Source organism: Ostrea edulis, chromosome 2 (assembly GCF_947568905.1).
Source record: "Ostrea edulis chromosome 2, xbOstEdul1.1, whole genome shotgun sequence".
Lineage (NCBI taxonomy): Eukaryota > Metazoa > Mollusca > Bivalvia > Ostreida > Ostreidae > Ostrea > Ostrea edulis.
The window spans coordinates 71,830,753-71,850,109 of record NC_079165.1 but is presented as its reverse complement, the minus strand read 5'-3'; the positions used below and the strand labels follow the sequence as shown (position 1 = coordinate 71,850,109).

At 35.4% G+C, this 19,357-nt stretch overlaps 1 protein-coding gene across 7 annotated transcripts in view; it reads right to left on the bottom strand.

Moving 5' to 3' along the window:
• The window catches only part of LOC125678977 (receptor-type tyrosine-protein phosphatase kappa-like), a 28,943-nt gene extending 11,225 nt beyond the window's left edge, over positions 1-17,718 (bottom strand). For 3 of the 7 annotated variants that reach the window (XR_007371667.2, XM_056157158.1, XM_056157159.1), the window contains exons 1-12: positions 17,476-17,706; positions 13,829-14,053; positions 13,454-13,696; positions 10,209-10,343; positions 8,587-8,739; positions 8,330-8,453; positions 6,802-6,899; positions 6,097-6,251; positions 5,894-5,981; positions 5,211-5,284; positions 2,389-2,425; positions 67-164 (exon numbers count right to left, since the gene is read on the bottom strand). Coding sequence is in view for 6 of the 7 variants with exons in the window: in XM_056157158.1 (XP_056013133.1) it covers positions 67-164; positions 2,389-2,425; positions 5,211-5,284; positions 5,894-5,981; positions 6,097-6,251; positions 6,802-6,899; positions 8,330-8,453; positions 8,587-8,739; positions 10,209-10,343; positions 13,454-13,696; positions 13,829-14,053; positions 17,476-17,551 (1,506 nt within the window). In the remaining variant the exon portion in view is untranslated. Of the gene's footprint in view, positions 1-66; positions 165-2,388; positions 2,426-5,210; positions 5,285-5,893; positions 5,982-6,096; positions 6,252-6,801; positions 6,900-8,329; positions 8,454-8,586; positions 8,740-10,208; positions 10,344-13,453; positions 13,697-13,828; positions 14,054-17,475 lie in introns of all 7 variants that reach the window. The other 4 variants (XM_048917807.2, XM_056157157.1, XM_048917808.2 and 1 more) reach the window with 4 other exon arrangements.
• Positions 17,719-19,357: the final 1,639 nt, after the last annotated feature.

Here is a 19,357-nt window from a genome sequence, read left to right as displayed (position 1 = left end):
TGCATTCATTTCTTTATTGGAACTGGAATTCATATTCTTAATCATTTAAAACAAACTTAAGAATACCTTAGTTCCCTCTTTCAGATTTGTGACGTTAACGATTTTTGTGGCATTTTCCTGCCAAACCATTCTCCAAAAATCTAGAACTGTTGAGGGTTTAGGTCCTAGGAAAAACATGATTATCCGATATGTTATAATTTAGATCACATATCTCCCTTTTTAAAGCTAGGAATTTCGCATCGTTTCGTTTAAATTTTAATATACAACAAGCGGCCCAAGAGCCACATCACTTACATCAGCAACAGTTCCTAGCAATAAACAAGCTTGAACAAAACTATCAATATACAAGCAGCTTGGTTTAGAAAAAAGATGTCTATGGGCAACATCGCTCAAATGAGTCACCTTGGCCTTACCATTGTTAAGCTGTTGTGATTTTGAAAATATGTTTTTGTCAATCTTTTATTCCTATTAAAAAGTTTGACCCCGAATTGAGGCCCCAACCTAGTCCCAAAGGATCACAACATTACTGAAAATGAATTCACATAGCACAGAAATACCACAAAACAAATATGATGAACATGATCTTGCATTTCTGGATAAGACCAAGGTCACAAGGTCAAAGATCATGGTATGATACGAAAGAGCTTGCCATAAGAAATCTATATACAAAATATGAAAGCTCCATTTTAAATAGTCGAAGAGATATTGAATAGATAAGATTTTTATTAAACGTAGGTGAAACTTCTACGTCAGGATGACAAGGTCAAACACTGAAGTAACTTAAGGTCTTTCCATAAAATTGTATACACAAATATAAAAGATTTTCCTTGAATAGTTCAGGAGATGTTGAATAGGTCAGGGTTTTTGAAGAATGTACATGTAGGTCAAGGTCACAAGATTAAATATGATTGTATCAAAAAGTCGCATTGTCATAAAGAATCTATATACAAAATATGAAAGCACTACCTTGAATACTTCTGAAAATATTTAATAGGTTATATTTTCTTAAAAGTAGGTCAAATTTCAAGGTCGAAGATTATAGAATCAAATGAAAGGGATTGTCATAAGAAATTTATATACAAAATATGAAATATCTATATTAAATACTTCGAGAGATATTGAATAAGTAAGATTATTAAAAGTAGGTCCAACTCCCAGGTCAAGATTGATTGATTGATTGATTGTGTTGCTGTTTTCTGCCACACTCAACAATTTTTCAGTTATGTAATGCCGCCCAGTTTTTATTGGTGGAAGAGAGAACCCAGATATATACAATGTATCTGGGAAGAAACCACCGACCTTCCGAAAGTAAACTGGGAAACTTTCGCACTTACCGGCGCAAGCGGAATTCGAACCAGCGCCGACCAGAGGTGGGAGGCCGTGTGATTTTGAGCACGATGCTCTAACCACTCGTCCACGGAGCCCCCCCCCCCCCCCCCCCCCCCATCCCCCCCAGGTTAAGATCAAACTTCACACATTTCGGTTGAGCATCACTGAAGAGACATAATTTGTCGAAATGCGCATCTGGTGCATCAAAATTGGTACCGTATAAGTTTTACATTATGACCCCTGGGTCGAGGCCTCTGCTGGTGGACTGTTAGTCCCCGAGGGTCTCTACAGCCCAGTAGCTAAGTACTTCGTTACTAGCTTGAAAATACGGATGTATATTTAATTGCTGTTATAAAATTTAGAAATTCATTTCAAAATTAAGGATTATCTCCCTCACGCACAGCTCTTATCCTTGAACGAATTTGACTCCACTTTTTGGGCACACTGTTTTTGCCTATAGTAGCTCTAAAACTTCATTCTTATTTCGGATTTCAAACATTTCGGTTGAGCATCACTGAAGAGACATAATTTGTCGAAATGCGCATCTGGTGCATCAAAATTGGTACCGTATAAGTTTTACAATAAGGTCTTGCCATAAAGAATCTATATACAAAAAATTATATTCCCACCTAAAATAGCTCTTGATATGTTCGATAGGTTATGTTTTATTAAAAGAAGGTCAAACTCTGAGTTAAAGGTCACAAAGTAAAAGGTCATGATATGGAATTAACTGTCTTGCCATAAGAAATATACATTTACATACAAAATATGAAAGCCCTAACTTAAATAGTTCAAATATATCTTTAAAGAGTTTTCTTGTATATCAGCTTAAAACACTTTAATTCTCCCTATTGGCCCCAACCTACCCCTGGGGACTATGAATTGCAGAAACTTGAATGTTCTCTATAAAAAGGATGATGTGTACCACTTTGGCTCCGTAGTTCTGGAGAAGATGAAAATGTGAAAAGTTTACTGACAGACAGACGACAGAGAAAAACGTGATCAGAATACCTCACTTGAGCTTTCAGTTCAGGTGAGCTAAATCACTATATACTGTACCTTGTGTGGCTATGTAGATCTTTTCTCCGTCAACATTCTACAACATAAATATACCAACATGCAAATCATTTATGTCGAAATGCATCTTAAATTTGTCGTCATGCATCTTAATTTTGTTGAGGCGCATCTTAATTTTGTCGACATGTATCTTTAAATGTGTAATAAACCAAAAATAAACAATCCCTCGGAAACAATACGATTAAATAACTAGATATTTTTTTATGAGAAACAAATGTCTCCCCATATCGGAAGTGCTCCTAATGAAACCTCCTCCCCTTAATGGACTGCATGATATTGTCACAATTTTGACTCGAAATAGGAAAAACTCCTCGACTTCAAACTGAACATTGACATATGGAAAAGAAACACAAACAAGAAATAACTTTATTCACACATAAATGACACAAACAAAACTTTTCACACTCTACACGCTCACTAGCACACAAAACTCACACACTCAAATTACATAACATATGACAATAAAACAATGTACTTCGCTTTAAGATAGACAGTCTATTTCATGAAAAACTCCGATCAGTATGCAGGTAAATAGAACGTTCAATGGTTTATTTGTTCACAATGCGATGCGCACACATGGTAAGGATACTTGCACATGTTGTTTATGTCACCACTTGATATCCGTAGTTGTAACACGCATTTAAGAGATTTCTCATTATGCCTCATCCAGGTATGATACGATGGTACATGTGGTAGAAGTAGAGTTTGGCAATGCTAGTAGTACAGGAACACTCACATGCAGTACAAGCAGACAGAACCAGTACATGGATTACGTGAATCGCCTCATTAAGTACACATCAGAGGTCACTATCTTTCCACACAGAATTTCACACAGAAAAAATGGCACCATCAACACCCAGAATAGCACCACCACACAGGACAGTTCTATAACCACACAGATTTTCACACAGAAAAAACGGAACCATCAACACCCAGAATAGCACCACCACACAGGACAGTTCTATAACCACACAGGTTTTCACACAGAAAAAACGGAACCATCAACACCCAGAATAGCACCACCACACAGGCCAGTTCTATAACCACACAGGTTTTCACACAGAATGAACAGAACCACCAACACCCAGAATAGCACCACCACACAGGACAGTTCTATAACCACACAGGTTTTCACACAGAATAAACGGAACCACCAACACCCAGAATAGCACCACCACACAGGACAGTTCTATAACCACACAGGTTTTCACACAGAATAAACGGAACCACCAACACCCAGAATAGCACCACCAAACAGGACAGTTTTATAACCACACAGGTTTTCACACAGAATAAACGGAACCACCAACACCCAGAATAGCACCACCACACAGGACAGTTCTATAACCACACAGGTTTTCACACAGAATAAACGGAACCACTAACACCCAGAATAGCACCACCACACAGGACAGTTCTATAACCACATAGGTTTTCACACAGAATAAACGGAACCACCAACACACATAATGGTACCACCACATAGGACAGTTCCATGACCACACAGGTCCACACAGACATGGCTTAAGCGCTCTCGTTTGAAAAACACACTTCTCGACGACTCGTGCGGAACTGACGCACCCCATAGAACTGGTTATACAAAACACGTGACCTCACTCTCGCCTAAATATACTTACACTGTCTTACAGGTTATGTCGCACAATTAGGGATACAATAAGTGACTATGTACAAATTGTGACAGATATGGAGGAGAAAGCATGAGCAGGAACATAGCCATTATGAACTCCGATAAGCCATATAGGAGAAGTGTTCAAAAACTATTTTACACATTCCACCCCTCAGATCCACTATAACTTTAAGGATAAGAATTGGATCCTCCTGTCCCTACAATATGAACATCTGCACATGGCATTGAAGTATTGTACAAAATGTCAAATCTATCAGATAAGCCATATTGGGGGAGAAGCATTCACAAGCTATTTTAACGTCCTCTTGGATCCACTATAACTCTTAAGGAAATAATTGGATCCTCCTGTCCCGACAATATGCACATCTAGCAATGGCAATGAAGCATTGTACAGAGTTTCAAATCTATCTGATAAGCCATATACGAAAAGTGTTCACAAGCTATTTCACATCGTCCAACCCTCTTAGATACACTATAACTTTTAGGAAAATAATTGGACCCTCCTGTCCTGCCAATATACACATCTACAAATGGCAAAGAAGCATTGTACACAGTTTCAAATCTATCCAATGAGCCATATAGGAGGAGAATCGTACGCAAGATTTTGTGACAGACGGACGGATGAACAATATGTATCCCATTGAAAGAGGGGAAACATAAAATTACAATACAAATGAAAATTTAGACAATGCCAAAAGAAACTATAAAATATAAACGAAAAATTATGCAATTCAAATGAGTTTTTAACAATCGAAATTAAAATTTATACATAACAAATTGAATTGATCAAACAGTGCAACGTTTGATATGCCATATTATACATTAACATCTAAATTGTTATATTTGAAACAAAATTTGTCAAACCCCCACCCATCCCAAGCATACATAAATACCATATCATGTCATCAAGTTCCCCCAGCTTTTAATCAGTTGTGTATCATGATAGAAAGTCCTAGAGTCAGACATTTGTTTAAGGAATGGATGTCAAAGTTATTTGTATTATAATTGATTGCACAGTCCCACTTTATCTTTTGTATTGCTTATGGGATTTATGAGATTGATCGCTGTTCGTTATCTTCACCTTGCATTGATCACTGTTCGTTATCTTCACCTTTTATCTACCACTTAATTAGGTGTAAACTGGTCAATCACATACCTCTAAGTAATTAGCATTTATGTAGTTGGATTCTTTTCCCGAGCTGCACTGTAGAATAACTCGTGAATGGTCGTCTAAAAACACAATATCATACAATTCTTATAATAATTAAATAGGACAAATCCGTAGTCTGAAATTGTTCCATCTTGAAACCAGTAACAAGTTAAACAATTGAAACCTGGGGAGTACAGGTAACTATGGGTGTTGCTAAAACGCGGAACGCAACAGAAAAATATATATTGTATGCATGCAACAATGAAATGCGAAGATAACGAACAGTGATCAATCTCAGAACTCCCACAAGCAATACTAAACAGAGAGTTGGGCAAACACGGACCCCTGGATATACGAGAGGTGGAATCAGCTGCCTAGGAGGAGTAAGCATCCCCAGTCGACCGGTCACACCCGCCGTCAGCCCTATATCTTGATCAGGTAAATGGAGATATCCGTAATCAAAATCAGTTATGATATCAGCATTTTGCAAAATCAAAGGACAGAGAAAACTTGAAGAAATCCTCAGAAACCACCGTTTCATATACATGTACTATATACTAATGCAAATGCATTTTGCATCCATTATAACTTACTATAAAAATATCAAGCAAGTGCCTCTGGGTATCACCCCCATTTCCAGATTTACCATTTTCTGAACAATACCCCGTTATGTTATGCTTTTTACTCACATGGAAATGTGGTTTTATACCGATTTCTTGGAACATTATCGGGTTTCTTAGCCTCATCGCAAGGAAATTGTTCCCCTCTTGGTAAAACCTACATGTATATAATACACTTCTTAAATATACTTTTATAAAATGGAAATTGTAATTAGATTGTCTACACCTACTATGCAACTTGTAATTCGATTAATAAATAAATCGAAATTTACCGAGTATTCCTTCTTGAATGCAGCATTTTCGTCTTCTGACTTCATCTTTATCACTTTATACAAGTCGGAAACAGATATACTGTCATAGACATTCGCATCGTCCTCATCATTCTCACTTTCTAGAGCAACATTCTGATAGGCAAAGTCATCTGGTTCTGCAACATACAATGTCATGTACATGTTAAATCCTATAATGTGATCAGGCGTAACAATGAAGCTTTTAAGAAGCTGATATTTGCCAAGAAATTGAAAACCTGGAGAATCTTTCAATAAAAAGTGGAGAAACCGTACAGTGATCAATCTTTAAAAAAAAATTGCAAATCATACAACATTGAAAGTAGAGAAAACACCTGAGGTGGAATCAGATGCCTAGAAGTAAGCATCCCAGGTCACACACATCAAGTAAGCCCTGTATTTTGATCAGGTAAGCGTAGTACTACGTAATTAAAATCAAGTGTTTACAGAACGGTCTAACAATTGGTTTGAAATACCTTACACAGTATTTAACACAATACAACGACCATATAATTTGGGAAATTCTGACTTTAAACAAGAATGTTGAAACTCCTGCAACATCAACGTTTTTGTCATTATCGTGTATCATATTAAAAATTCCTCATACGCAGAAAATGTTCTCGCGTATCGAATCAGTTGAAAGACATCAGACACTGCGGACTATCAAGTGTTCAAAATTCTATGACCTACCTGTCAATGTGTCGTCATCAGCATGTTTTCTCATTAATGTTGAAAACAGAAAATTCGCCAAAAATCCTTGCTCATCCTTTCCCGAAGACAATTTCTTCCTGAATAAAAATGAATAACATAAAATATATTTTAAAAAACAATGAATTCAAAAAACAAATTTTAAAAGATCATAAAATTTCCGTACTTATTAAAACACACCAATAAACGTAGATTGTTGACAATTTTCAATACTACAGAATACTGCATATTTTTTACGTCTCATTCAAGAATATTCATGCATATAGAATAGACATCACCGGCTTTAAAAGAAGTGCAGAAATTTTTTACCAACGCATGACTGTATAAATATGGGTTAGTTTAATCATAAATCCGTAATTGACCCGCAACTTTCCCTTATGTAAAACTTATACGGTACCAATTTTGATGCACCAGGTGCGCATTTCGACAAATAATGTCTCTTCAGTGATGCTCAACCGAAATGTTTGAAATCCGAAATAACTATGAAGTTTTAGAGATAAATATAGCCAAAACCAGCGTGCCAAAAAAGTGGAGCCAAATTCGTCCTTATATATAATGCTGGAAGATCCGTAACTGTCGTTTCTAATGCTAGGCACTTGGCGAAGGAACAGTCGCTCCCAACTACCTACATGTATATTAAGGCGATATCCTACACCAGAAAAATTTGATATGGATGAAAGGTGGAGGATATGTACAACAATATTTTGAAATTGAAAACTTTCAAATTTACTTTATTTAGTAAAAAAAAATGCAGTTTTAGTAAAAAGCAATCTGAATTGTTTTAAAACCCCGCTGGATTCGGAACACACTACTGTACAGTTCAGCAGTCGACGTCCTAACCTACTTAGCTACTCAGCTAGGCGATGATTGTTGGAATGAATAGACAAATATTGCTGATATTTATATTTTCATCCATGTTTTAAAAGGAAGTCAGTCATTATGATGATGTAGAGTACCTCCTTAAACGTCTTGGGATAAAAATTAAACCCGTGGCATTGAGGTTGTGAAACAGCGCCCTGACCACTAGGCTACATGCCCACTGTACATCATTGTGGGATAAAAAATGACGAGATGAATGGATGAAAATGTGTCAAAGATGTATTATGTGGGAATCAATACATATTGGGAAACATATAAATGATTTTATGTATTGCTGGTAAAATTATTCACATAGCAAAGTCAAACTCTAGGCCAATTGATTGATTGAAAGAGTTCATGTGATGCCGCCCCAATAATAAAAGCATCCCAAGTGCTTTCCTATCATCGAAGTATGTTCGCATGTCAACTTCAAATTCATACAAATTACCAAGAAAATTATCTAAAGACATCTCCCATTTCCCCCCACCTTTTTTCTACATTCTTGTTTGAAATTGCAAATGTCTATTTGATTTTACAATAACGTTTTAAAATTATTCCCCACATATTGGCCCATTATATCATAAACCCAACATCTAAGAAATACTGCCCTTGACGTTGAAAATATATGATTTAATTTGATACATATACATACCAGGCAACAATAAGGATTACAAAAGCTACAGCTATGACGATGGCAGCACATACTCCAATTACTACAATGGTAACCTGGTGGTTCTCAGTCCTTGTTTTTCCTTTGTTTATTGGAACACTGGTATCTGTAAAGTGAAAAAATATCTTAAATGCTAAATATATGATAAAATGGTCCCTTTTAATACTGCAAAGAAGACTAGCGATTTACAAACACTGGTTGTTGATATATTTTGAATAGTAAAAAAAAAGCTTGCTTACAAGTATCATTTCCGGTGACGTTTAACGAACAGTTTGTCCCCGCCCACCCTGGTTGGCATACACAATCTCCGGTTATGTGATGACACGTTCGAGCTGTACAGAAGTCACTGCACGAGTGTTTGCAACCCTCCCCGTAAAAGGATGACTCACATACTACATGTAAATTGGGTTTTAGTGAAATAGATTTCTGGAACAGAACTGAATTATTTCTTGAATGTGAATACTTTATCAAGATATATTAATTTTATATTTTACACATTGCAAATCATACAAATATGATATTCAGAATTTTTCCTATTGATAATTATAAATAAAACGTAGAGATACACTTTTAGACATAACCTTACGAAATTCCCATTCATCATTTATAGGGGGTGTTATGATAATTCAAAAATATAAAATGACCTTAAATATCGACCAAAACTGTTTGTTTTTCATCTTTTACATAGGTAAGACAGATAAAGTAATTGGTGTAAGTAGAATTTTACTAATACTTTTTCATGTATATACATGTACTACAGGCAGATGTTGTCATTAAGACAGTAATACCCACTTCCTGTTACTTGTCTCTAAACACGAGTTGAAAAAATTAGATATTTAAAGGTATCAATATCCAACTGGAAGCTTGTTTGACTTTTACAAATTCTTATATATGCATCAATCCTGTCAATTCCATCATTGTAAAAGGTGAAGATACGTTGAACTGTACATGTATAAGGGCCAAGAAATTTAACGTCATCTTTCAAAGAGATATGGATACATTCCTAAACTTTTCTTACGTGTCAGTTTAACCTCTGTATAATAGATAGGTGCATTGTACTTGGAATCTATCATAGGTAACGCCTTCCCTTCAGAAAATATTGAACAGGTTCAGTATTTACAACAAGTTTGATTAAATATATGTACTATATGTACATGTATCGTGCATGTAAGTTTAATCACTTTTGATAGTATAGTTATTAGGAATTAGTCACTGATCATGTATCAAATCGTATAATCTGTAATATAGGTTTGAATATATTCTACTACATAGCATGTATGCAGATTTCATCATTGGTAAAAAGAACTAAAATTCAAGATATTGGCAAACCTTTAACGTATCACTTATCTGGAAAATACAGATCGATGGCAGAGTTTGAAGCGATTTTAAGTTACGTATCCGTAGATGTCTTATCTTTGTAAGATTTATTAATTAGCTACCTGGGATTAAGTCCACCTTCAAGTATTTTTACAATTTGGTTACCATCCGGAAGCTATAGATCAATTGCAGCCTAGGTATTCTTATCATACCTCATTGGGTAAACACAACATTCGTTTGATCACAAAATTAGATAATTCTTAAATCCTTGACAGTAAGTGAAAATGGAGTTCCAATTACGAGATTTCGTACAAATGAAAACACTATTTTGGTTCTTATTAGGACCTCTGTACCTAATTTAGTATTCTAAAATCGTATTGTACATCTACAGCATGTGCCCATTCACACTCAAATATATTTGTTTCTACTTCTCAAAACTTCAGAAGAGTTCAAATGACAATAAAATGTTTCAGAGGGACATGGATAACCGCAATATTTCCCAAAGAAAGATAAATCAGATAAATACACAATCAGAATTATTTACTTTGATCACAATGGTTTCCTCTCCATCCGGCTACGCAACCTAGACACGCCCCTTTCAGTACGTCACAATGTTTCTCCTGACAGTTGTCTGGACATGGTTTATTGCATTTGTCACCATATACAGTAGCATTACACCCTTAATTATTGTACAATAAAAGATTTTTAACGTTCTGACATATCTTTTTACATACGAATACATGCCATACAATATACAATGTACATGTAATTAAAAGCTAAGTGTGGTATTAAAGGGCTGATTCACGATTTTCCTCGTAATGTTATTTCTCAATTTTAATTATCAAAATCTACTGTCTAATTTGTTTAAAAGGTTTCACAAAGAAATCAACGTTATACATTATCACAAAAGAAGCTCAATTTGGAAAGTTTATTATTTGTTTTGTAGACAAAGATTGTGGGATGTTATTGTTTACGAATCTTTCAAAAGAAATGAATATCGATCTAAGTTTATTATATCTATCTCATTTCAAGTATTCTGTACGTAAATGTGTCATCTTAAAGTTAAATTTTTGACTATACAAAATTAAGATGCTTTAAATTACAAATTAACATTTCACTGGTTTGTTTGTAAACATAAAAATACTCTAGTCTTTGTTCACGTAACACAGATTTAAGGCTAAATATTGCTTTTATTCTTGAATTCAGAACGTCAAAAGTTTGGCTGTCAATATTGAATGAGTTATATTTTCAATGTTTAACATCAAACACGAAAAATACTTTTTTCCAAATACGTGAACCAGTCCCTTTAAGACAATGATACCCGTATACATGCCGTATTTTCAGCTGATTTTGTTTTATAATTGTCAAGTGTAATGCTTACATAGAATATATCAAAATAAATCTAATTTATAGCGGGTGGATTCTAGAAGAAAGTTTTGGAATTTGCATTACAATTTCCCTTTCATGGTGCTTTCTTGTTGCAATTTCTTTTTATAACAGATGAAATATAAACTTAAAGATAAATACTAGAAATTCTATGGATGCAAGGTGAAGATAACAAACAGTGATCAATCTCATAACTCCTACAAGCAATACAAAATAGACAGTTGGGCAAACACGGACCCCTGGACACACCAGAGGTGGGATCAGGTGCCTAGGAGGAGTAAGCATCCCCTGTTGATGAAGTATTCACTGGTAATTTGAAATATACTCGACAGAGAGTTTAGTAACATTACTTAAATATTTGAGGAAAGCCCAGGTAAGGTTCATGTACAATTTCTCCCATTGATTGCAAATGCAGCTTCTACACGTATCGCCATTTCAACAACATTTCTTTTTAGCGTTAACTTTCAGAATATAAAACGAAATTACATATATTTTCATGAGTTTTAAAATATGCTTCAAGACATACGATTATTGTATTATAGTTAGACAAACACTTTGCATGTAAAATTTACTAAAATTTCAAGTGAAAAAAATCACAACTACACAGAGATATAGAAACTGTTGACATTCTACTTGTTGAAGGAAACTCTTACGTTATTTCATTGTACATTCAATCTCATTTCATTGTAATTTTAAGTGGAAAATCATATTGATTAAATTCAATGTCATTTGATTCATTGATAAGCTCAAAGAATGATTTTGTAAACCGTCATATATGTAACGCCGGTTTTATACATGTACTACATGAATGCAAATTAATGGTACTCAATCGTTTATTAGGTAAAAAATACAGTGTTGACGTGTACATGCACATGTATAATAGCAAATCTTATAAAGTGTGTGATATTGCATGAAAAAGTGAAGATAACGAATAGCTATCAATCTCTCACATTGTAATTCATATAAAGAATATAAAACTAAGAGTAGGGTAAAGACAAGCCTAGGAGGAGTATGCATTCCCTGTTGACCGGTCACACCAGCCGTGTGCTCTATATCTTGATCAGGAAAACTATTACATTTGTATAATAGTAATCCGTAGTCAAATTCAGTATGTAAAGAACAGCCTAACAGCCTAACAATTGGTATGAAACAAGTCAGACAGCATTTGACCTAATGACAAGTTGTATTTGTAAATAAGATCCTTATACTTATCATAGAGTTTGCGAAGAACTGACTTTAAACAAAACTGATGAAACCCCTTTAACTGCTGCGTTGGTCTAGAGGTAGAGCGTTCGCCCCGCATGCGGAAGGTCGGGCTTCAAATCCCGTCCGCGACAGACCTAAATCGTTAAAACAGGTAATGACAGTTCCATCGCCAAACGCTCGGCATCAGGTGTGAATGTCACGGGTCCTCAGAAATGACATTAAATAGGATGTTCCGTGTCGTAGTAGATGTGGCACGTTAGAGAAGAACTCTTATTGCACAATGGCCGTAAGCGCCAAGTAAAGGCCTAAATTTGAAGCCCTTCAACGGTCTTGGTGACGTCTCCATATGAGTGAAAAATTCTCGAGAGGGACGCTGAACAATATACAATCAATCAGCTTATTAGCCTACCTCAATTGAAAATCTGATTAAATGTAGAACGTGCGTATCGAATCAGTTGAGATACCTAAACACAATAAACAGCTGATAATGGTTCATGTATTGTCTAATACTACATACATGTAAATATGGGACGTTGACGATGAAGAAACGGAATTCAAGTTGTTAGTTTGCCATTGACATATGTGTACAATAAAATATTCAGGTATGAAGCAGATGTGTGAGACTCTGGTTTCTTTTATTTTGTATTCACTGTGATGAAAGGTGAAGATAACGAACATTGATCAATCTCATAATCCTGTAAGCAATACAATAGAGAGTTGGGCAAACACGAACCTGGATATACCAGAGGTGGGATCAGGTGCCTAGGAGAAGTAAGCATCCCCTGTCGACCGGCCACACCCGCTGTGAGTCCTTTATCTTAATCAGGTAAACGGAGTTATCCGTACGCAAAATCAGTGTGCCAAGAACGGATAAAAAATCGGTATGAAACACGTCAGACAGCACCTGACCCAATGATACAAGTAGGTTGTGTTGGCAAACAAAATCGTTATAACGACCATAAAATTTGCGAAATGCTGACTTTAAACGAGACTGTCGAATCGACATATGAGTGAAAATGGGTAGTATTAATAGATAAGATATCGATATATCTAAATGTCGAGTTGATGGCCACAGCAAGAGATTTTTTTTCTTGTCACGTAAGCGTGAAAAGATTAATTTACATGTGTTTTCTACCTACTACTAAAATAGCGTTAGAAGTTAATATTCAGCAAATCATTAAGGATATACATACTAACCAAATACTTGAATCTCACAAAGTTCTGCTATTGTTGTGCGTGGACGTGACTCTGGAGGTACCACTACTCCACTTCCTCTAGCGTTGTAATACGTAACGTAACGACCATGACGGATACAAACGTGTTCAGACAGCAAAGGGGGGAGTGTTACGTTATTCTTGTAACAAAGATGTCCTTTTGTGTGTTCAGTTGTGTTCGAGATATAAAGCGAGAAACCAGCATGGGCTTTAACTCGATTGTAAACTATGTGGAAAGAGAAACACTAATATATTAATATTAATATATATATATATATATATATATATATATATATATATATATATATGGAAAATAACTGCATAAGCATATGATCATGGTTTCCTGAGTAATACTCACCGAATTGATCGCTGTCGTTACGAAAAAAGACTTTTATGCTATAAATGCTTTTAACACTTCCTAGGTCCACTCTCCACCAAACTTCGGATGCGAAATCAGTACGAGCACAGCTATTTCCAGACAACCGTTGATTTGTGTTCCCATCAACTGCTAGTACCGCAGAGACATTGTGGACAGAATTGAAAGATGAGCTTTGGAATGCTGGCCGCCATAATGCTATATCTTCTGCAACAAGACACACGTAAAACCGATTTACGCTATAATTAACAAAACGATATTCATTAAAATCGAATTAACGCTCTAACTACACTCTACTTTATTATCAATGTATATATACCTTTTATGATGAACACTATCATGGTGTCTTCATTTTTCAAAAGTCATGTTACATACATATATATTTACCAACCGCCACAATGGTTTGGCATTGAACAAACATACCAAACACGAGTATGTTAAATAAGAAATACGTCATCGTTCTCTCGATTTCACTTGCTTATTTTTTTTGGAGGACATTTACCGATCCAGGTTACCGGGTGGTTTCTCGCCTATGACAGCAGCAAAATTCAGACTAGTGCGGAAGAATTAAAATTTCCCATCAAATATATGCTACTTATTACTTCCTCATATCTTAATAGAGGAATAAGCCCTCTCACGACCCGAAGGGCCGTGAGAGCGGAGCTCTCCCTACAGGTAACACGTATATACATGTCTAAAAGGAAAACATAGGAAAATAATGAAAAATTAAACCATACCTATGGAACTTGAAAATTTTGGTCCCAATGGCGTCGATTCGAATATTAACGCGTGGACATGTATTCCTCCATTTTGAATATCTCGTCTACCCTAATTTACGTCGTTCTGAGATGTTACATAAAATTCGTAAAAGCATGTAAATCTTATTTCTTGAGTTCTTCCATTAATTAATTTCACACTTTACCGACTGATACCACGGTGACCAGACACCCTGATTGTTATTCTTTTTTGAGTCAATAACAAAGCCTGCAACATGTAATCCGCTGGAAAAGTGTTTAGCTAGTTTTGTAGTGTAGCTTTAGTGCTTATTGTTAATTATATTTGTGTTTTCTCCATAATGTAATTCTTTCACGTCCTGACGAAGGGACAGGTTGTCCCGAAAATTTGACAATTCCAATTGTTCATGTCGTTGGTCATTCTAGTGCTTTATATAATTATTTTCCCTGACCATTGTATCTATTTAATATAGATCCGACAGTTTTGGATACTGAATGTTGTTGGTTCTTCAGTGCTTTATATATATATATATATATATATATATATATATATATATATATATATATATAGGCTTAATCATTCCTCGATTAACGCCATGTATCCGATGTATGTAAATTTGCTAAATAACGGCGCTGAATATGACCCCACGATGTACTGTTTACATCAATATTGCGTTATATATCCCGCGTTCAATATATAGGCGGATCAAATGTCCAAAATTAGGATGCTTTGATACAACTCTGTCCTCGCGCTAACTTCAGGTTTTGTTGTTGTTGTTTTTTGTTTTTGTTGTTGTTGTTGTTTTATTTAATTTTTGTTGTTGTCCTTTTTGGATATAGATACTAATGCCATTACTTTTATGCTCCCCCCTCAAACACGGTCACGCCGTAAGACATATTAATGTTCTTCGTGTAGACGTTACACGACTCATTTTTTCCTCAACAGCGTGTTGACAAGATCTGCCATTTTAATGAAAGCACTAAATACCCGATATAATGAAAATCTCAAACACCTTAAAATTGATCAGAACATTATTCTTGTGATGTTGCACCTAGAGAAGGAAATTGAAGATTATTTTTTCGGTTTTCTTAATTTAAAATATAGATATATATATTTAGATTATTTTTAACCCATTTCCCCCCTTGTTAGGTATTTGGGGTTTTTAGTGCGTTACTCGCAGTAAAGTCAGAAAGTGATGTTTTGTAAAATAAGGGATCCCAATACGGCGAACATAGAGAACTTTAATAAAAGTATGAGGAAGTAAGTAGCGTATATTTGATGCTAAAATTTAAATCTTCCTCACTAGTCTGACCTTCCGCATGTGGGGCGAACGTTCTACCTCTAGACCACCGCGGCAGTAAAAACCATTTCGATGGGTTTAAGTTTTACGTCCAAGAATATCAACCACTAGTCACTGCTACCACGTTCGAACTTGTCAGTTTCCGGGTGCTCTAAACACAAAAAGTACAGTTGCTTGACTTATCCTTCCTTCTTAAATCTGTCAGGGAATTACATGTATTTTCGTTAGCATAATTTATAGGTCGTAAGGAATATCAAAATATATACGGGATGTAAAGATTGCAGCATCTAGGTCATATGGCTGCTTTAGTTATGATGATCAGTTTCGATTTCTCATTCTTCTTGAGGTTTGTTTACAGTGAGTTATGGTTACTATATATCACTAACAATAATTCATTACAAGCCCCCATTAAGGTTAGCCCACAAGTTGTTTCACATAGTAATTAAAGGATATGCTAGAAGAAGGATGCAGTGACACTAATTCCCAGAGATCATGCAATTCTTAAACAGTGTCTGTCACCAAAAGTTATACACTGTACTAATTCATCTGGGTTCAAATGACCTCGTCACAGAAGATATCGGGAGCAATATTAAGGAAATCACAATACAACACTCCTACCAAGTACTAAGTTACATTGGTCCTCATTACTTCCACATTTATATTGCCATGCTGCACCAATAAAAAGTGGCCACACAATCGATAAGAAACCAAGCAGGTCAAGAAACCTTTAGAAGTGGGGGATGAGTTATTTTGCACGACAATATTTCGGTCTACAGTATGAGTTTGTTCCGGTATGACGGAACACCTATCTAGTGATGGAAGTCGTATCTTTTTTAAACAAGCTTTGGCCAGGTTTACTCATAATCAATAATAAAGTTTACTGGGTTGCCTCTAGAGGATGAGCCACCATGTTTTTGTTAATGGAGGAACGTCATATTAATGTATGTGGTGAGTCTGGGAGCATATACATGTAAGGGGAACAATTTAAAATTTCTGGCTAATTGTTTCCCAATCTGCCATCTAAGACAAAGGACGTTGGTTGAAGAAAATTCTTTATTTGTCTGAGTTGTCAAAATTGTAGTTTGGGGTCACTCACATCGCACAGCCTTTGTGTCCAGTGTACCTCTATACATAGGAGAGGAGGCTTAGTCCTGGAGTATATGTACATGCAATACTACTAATAACTAGGTGCAATCTCTGGGAAACAAGGGTACACAAATAAAATTGAAAACCCTTCCAATCCACCAAAATGGGTGTGTTCATAGCTTGGGTGCTTTTAAAGTTACCAGTGTATTTGCACATTGTTCGGTCGTTATGCCGGATATTCCCTAAGACCCTTGGTTTATACAATCCTATATATCATTTGGAAATTATTGTTTATTCATTTGACTGGTGTGAAAAAAGTGCTATTTGATTCATTAAATTTTAATATAATTTGGGTGTTGTCATGGTACCAGATAAAACACTGTGTAGTGGTAATCACGGCCAGTACATGCGTGCATTATTAGCGTACATGTATTGACTCTTTATGTTCAAATAACTGTTTTTATAGAATAAAAAAAATGGAAACAAGTTAATATATAATTTTCCTTACCGTATCCCTGACTTCTGTCAACCAATAAGTAAAAACACAAGGTGAATATTCCAATCGTCATCGTAAACACACACATACACGAATGAGGAAGGAACTGCTTAAGATTTGGTAATTTTATGGTTAATATTTGCCTGCATTTGTTTGTATACTGTAGACATGATAGATATGTGATCAGTCAGGCATATCGCGGTTTACAGATTTTAGTACACATGTAAAACGCTACCAGTATACATAACAAACGTGTGCATATCGTGGTGATTCATGAGGACCATTCAGTCATACCGGATCCCTTATAACTGTGTAGTCAAGAGATCTCAAATTTAGAATGTGTAACAACACGTCGTACTTTCGAAGAACATCATTTACACCGTGTACAACCCCACATATGAAAGGATGGAATAGTGACATTAGGGGGTACGGAATTCGAGGCGTGTTTTACTAGATAAGTTGACATATTTAGCTTAGTTACAGCTATAGAGATAAAATAATCTTATATTATATACAACTGAACACAGTGATTTCGCCGTTTACACATACTCGTATCCCTGCAGGTCGTGCTAGAAACAGGTGAACACTTCAGCAATATTCGGCAATCGCACGTAAGGATGCACATTCGATCGATATTTGGTGAAATTTTCAATTATTCTACCACTCCATATAATATAACTAATACGCATTGTTTCAGCACATAACACAGTAGCAGATACTTCAATTTCACGTCAAATAAACGGTGAAAACTTCAATTTTAGTGTGTGCCACTAGGGGGTACAGCTTTCAGTGGAGGTAGGGGGCAGTGAATCAATCTTCAAGTTATGGGTTATTAATAAAATTCAAATCATTTCTAAAGAATACTTAATATTATGCTTGGGTGAGTTTTATTCTAGGGTAGTGTCAGTCACGTGGTCGGGTAGTATTAATAGTCAGCGCGTGCTCGTTTCGAACCATTCTACCGCTCGCTAGAACTTAGGTGAATAGCGTGTATACTACGCCTTATATTGGATGGAAAGCCCTGCAAGTTTATTGTATGCATATATGTTGTAATATGAAATGTAGCATTGATGATAAATGTTCTAGCGAGCAGTATTCCTATATAGTGTGTTTTGTTATCATTAATTAAAGTTTTAATTTTATATTCGGACGAACAAAGTAAGGGAGAATATAAATATATGGATCACAGCTTATTCAGATGTTATACCCATGTTTCTTTTTACCTTCTTTTAACCCTTTATCACCCAGTGACGCGTTTTGTACTTAATTGGAATATAATAAAACAAATTATATTTTCATAAATTAAAGTAAAACCTAAACAATTTTTCTACTCAAAGTTTTTCTGTGCGATGTTGGGAACTAGTCGAAAACATGCATTTAAAATCGCACATCGTTGCCGGAAAGTAAGAAAATTAAGCCGAAATGACAAAAATTGTATTATCGTCTGTTAAGAAAATCTTTTCTAAAAAATACAATAATTAAAAACGTATATCATAGCTTGAAACATTTGCAACATTTTTTCTTAAGGTCTTATTTAGGTACGGACAAATGTCATAGGCCTATTTCTTCATGAAAGAATGCATTTTACAAGTTAAAAGCGAAAAAAAAATGCTTATTGACGTCATTTGACGTTAGCGTGTGTGTGTATTGCGCAAATATATTATATAACGATACATAACTATATTTACGTGGGAAAAGTAAATAAATTTATATCGGTAAATCTGTGATTGGGTTTTTGTTTTATGAATTAGAACTACTGTTTTACAACCTAAATATATTTATTTCCCTATGTAAGCATGTCCGCCTTCAGCCCAAGAATATGTGTGTGAACAATGGCTAAAGCGCACGGGATTTGTGTTTTTTCTCTCTCTATCTTTTTCACGTTACATGTCCG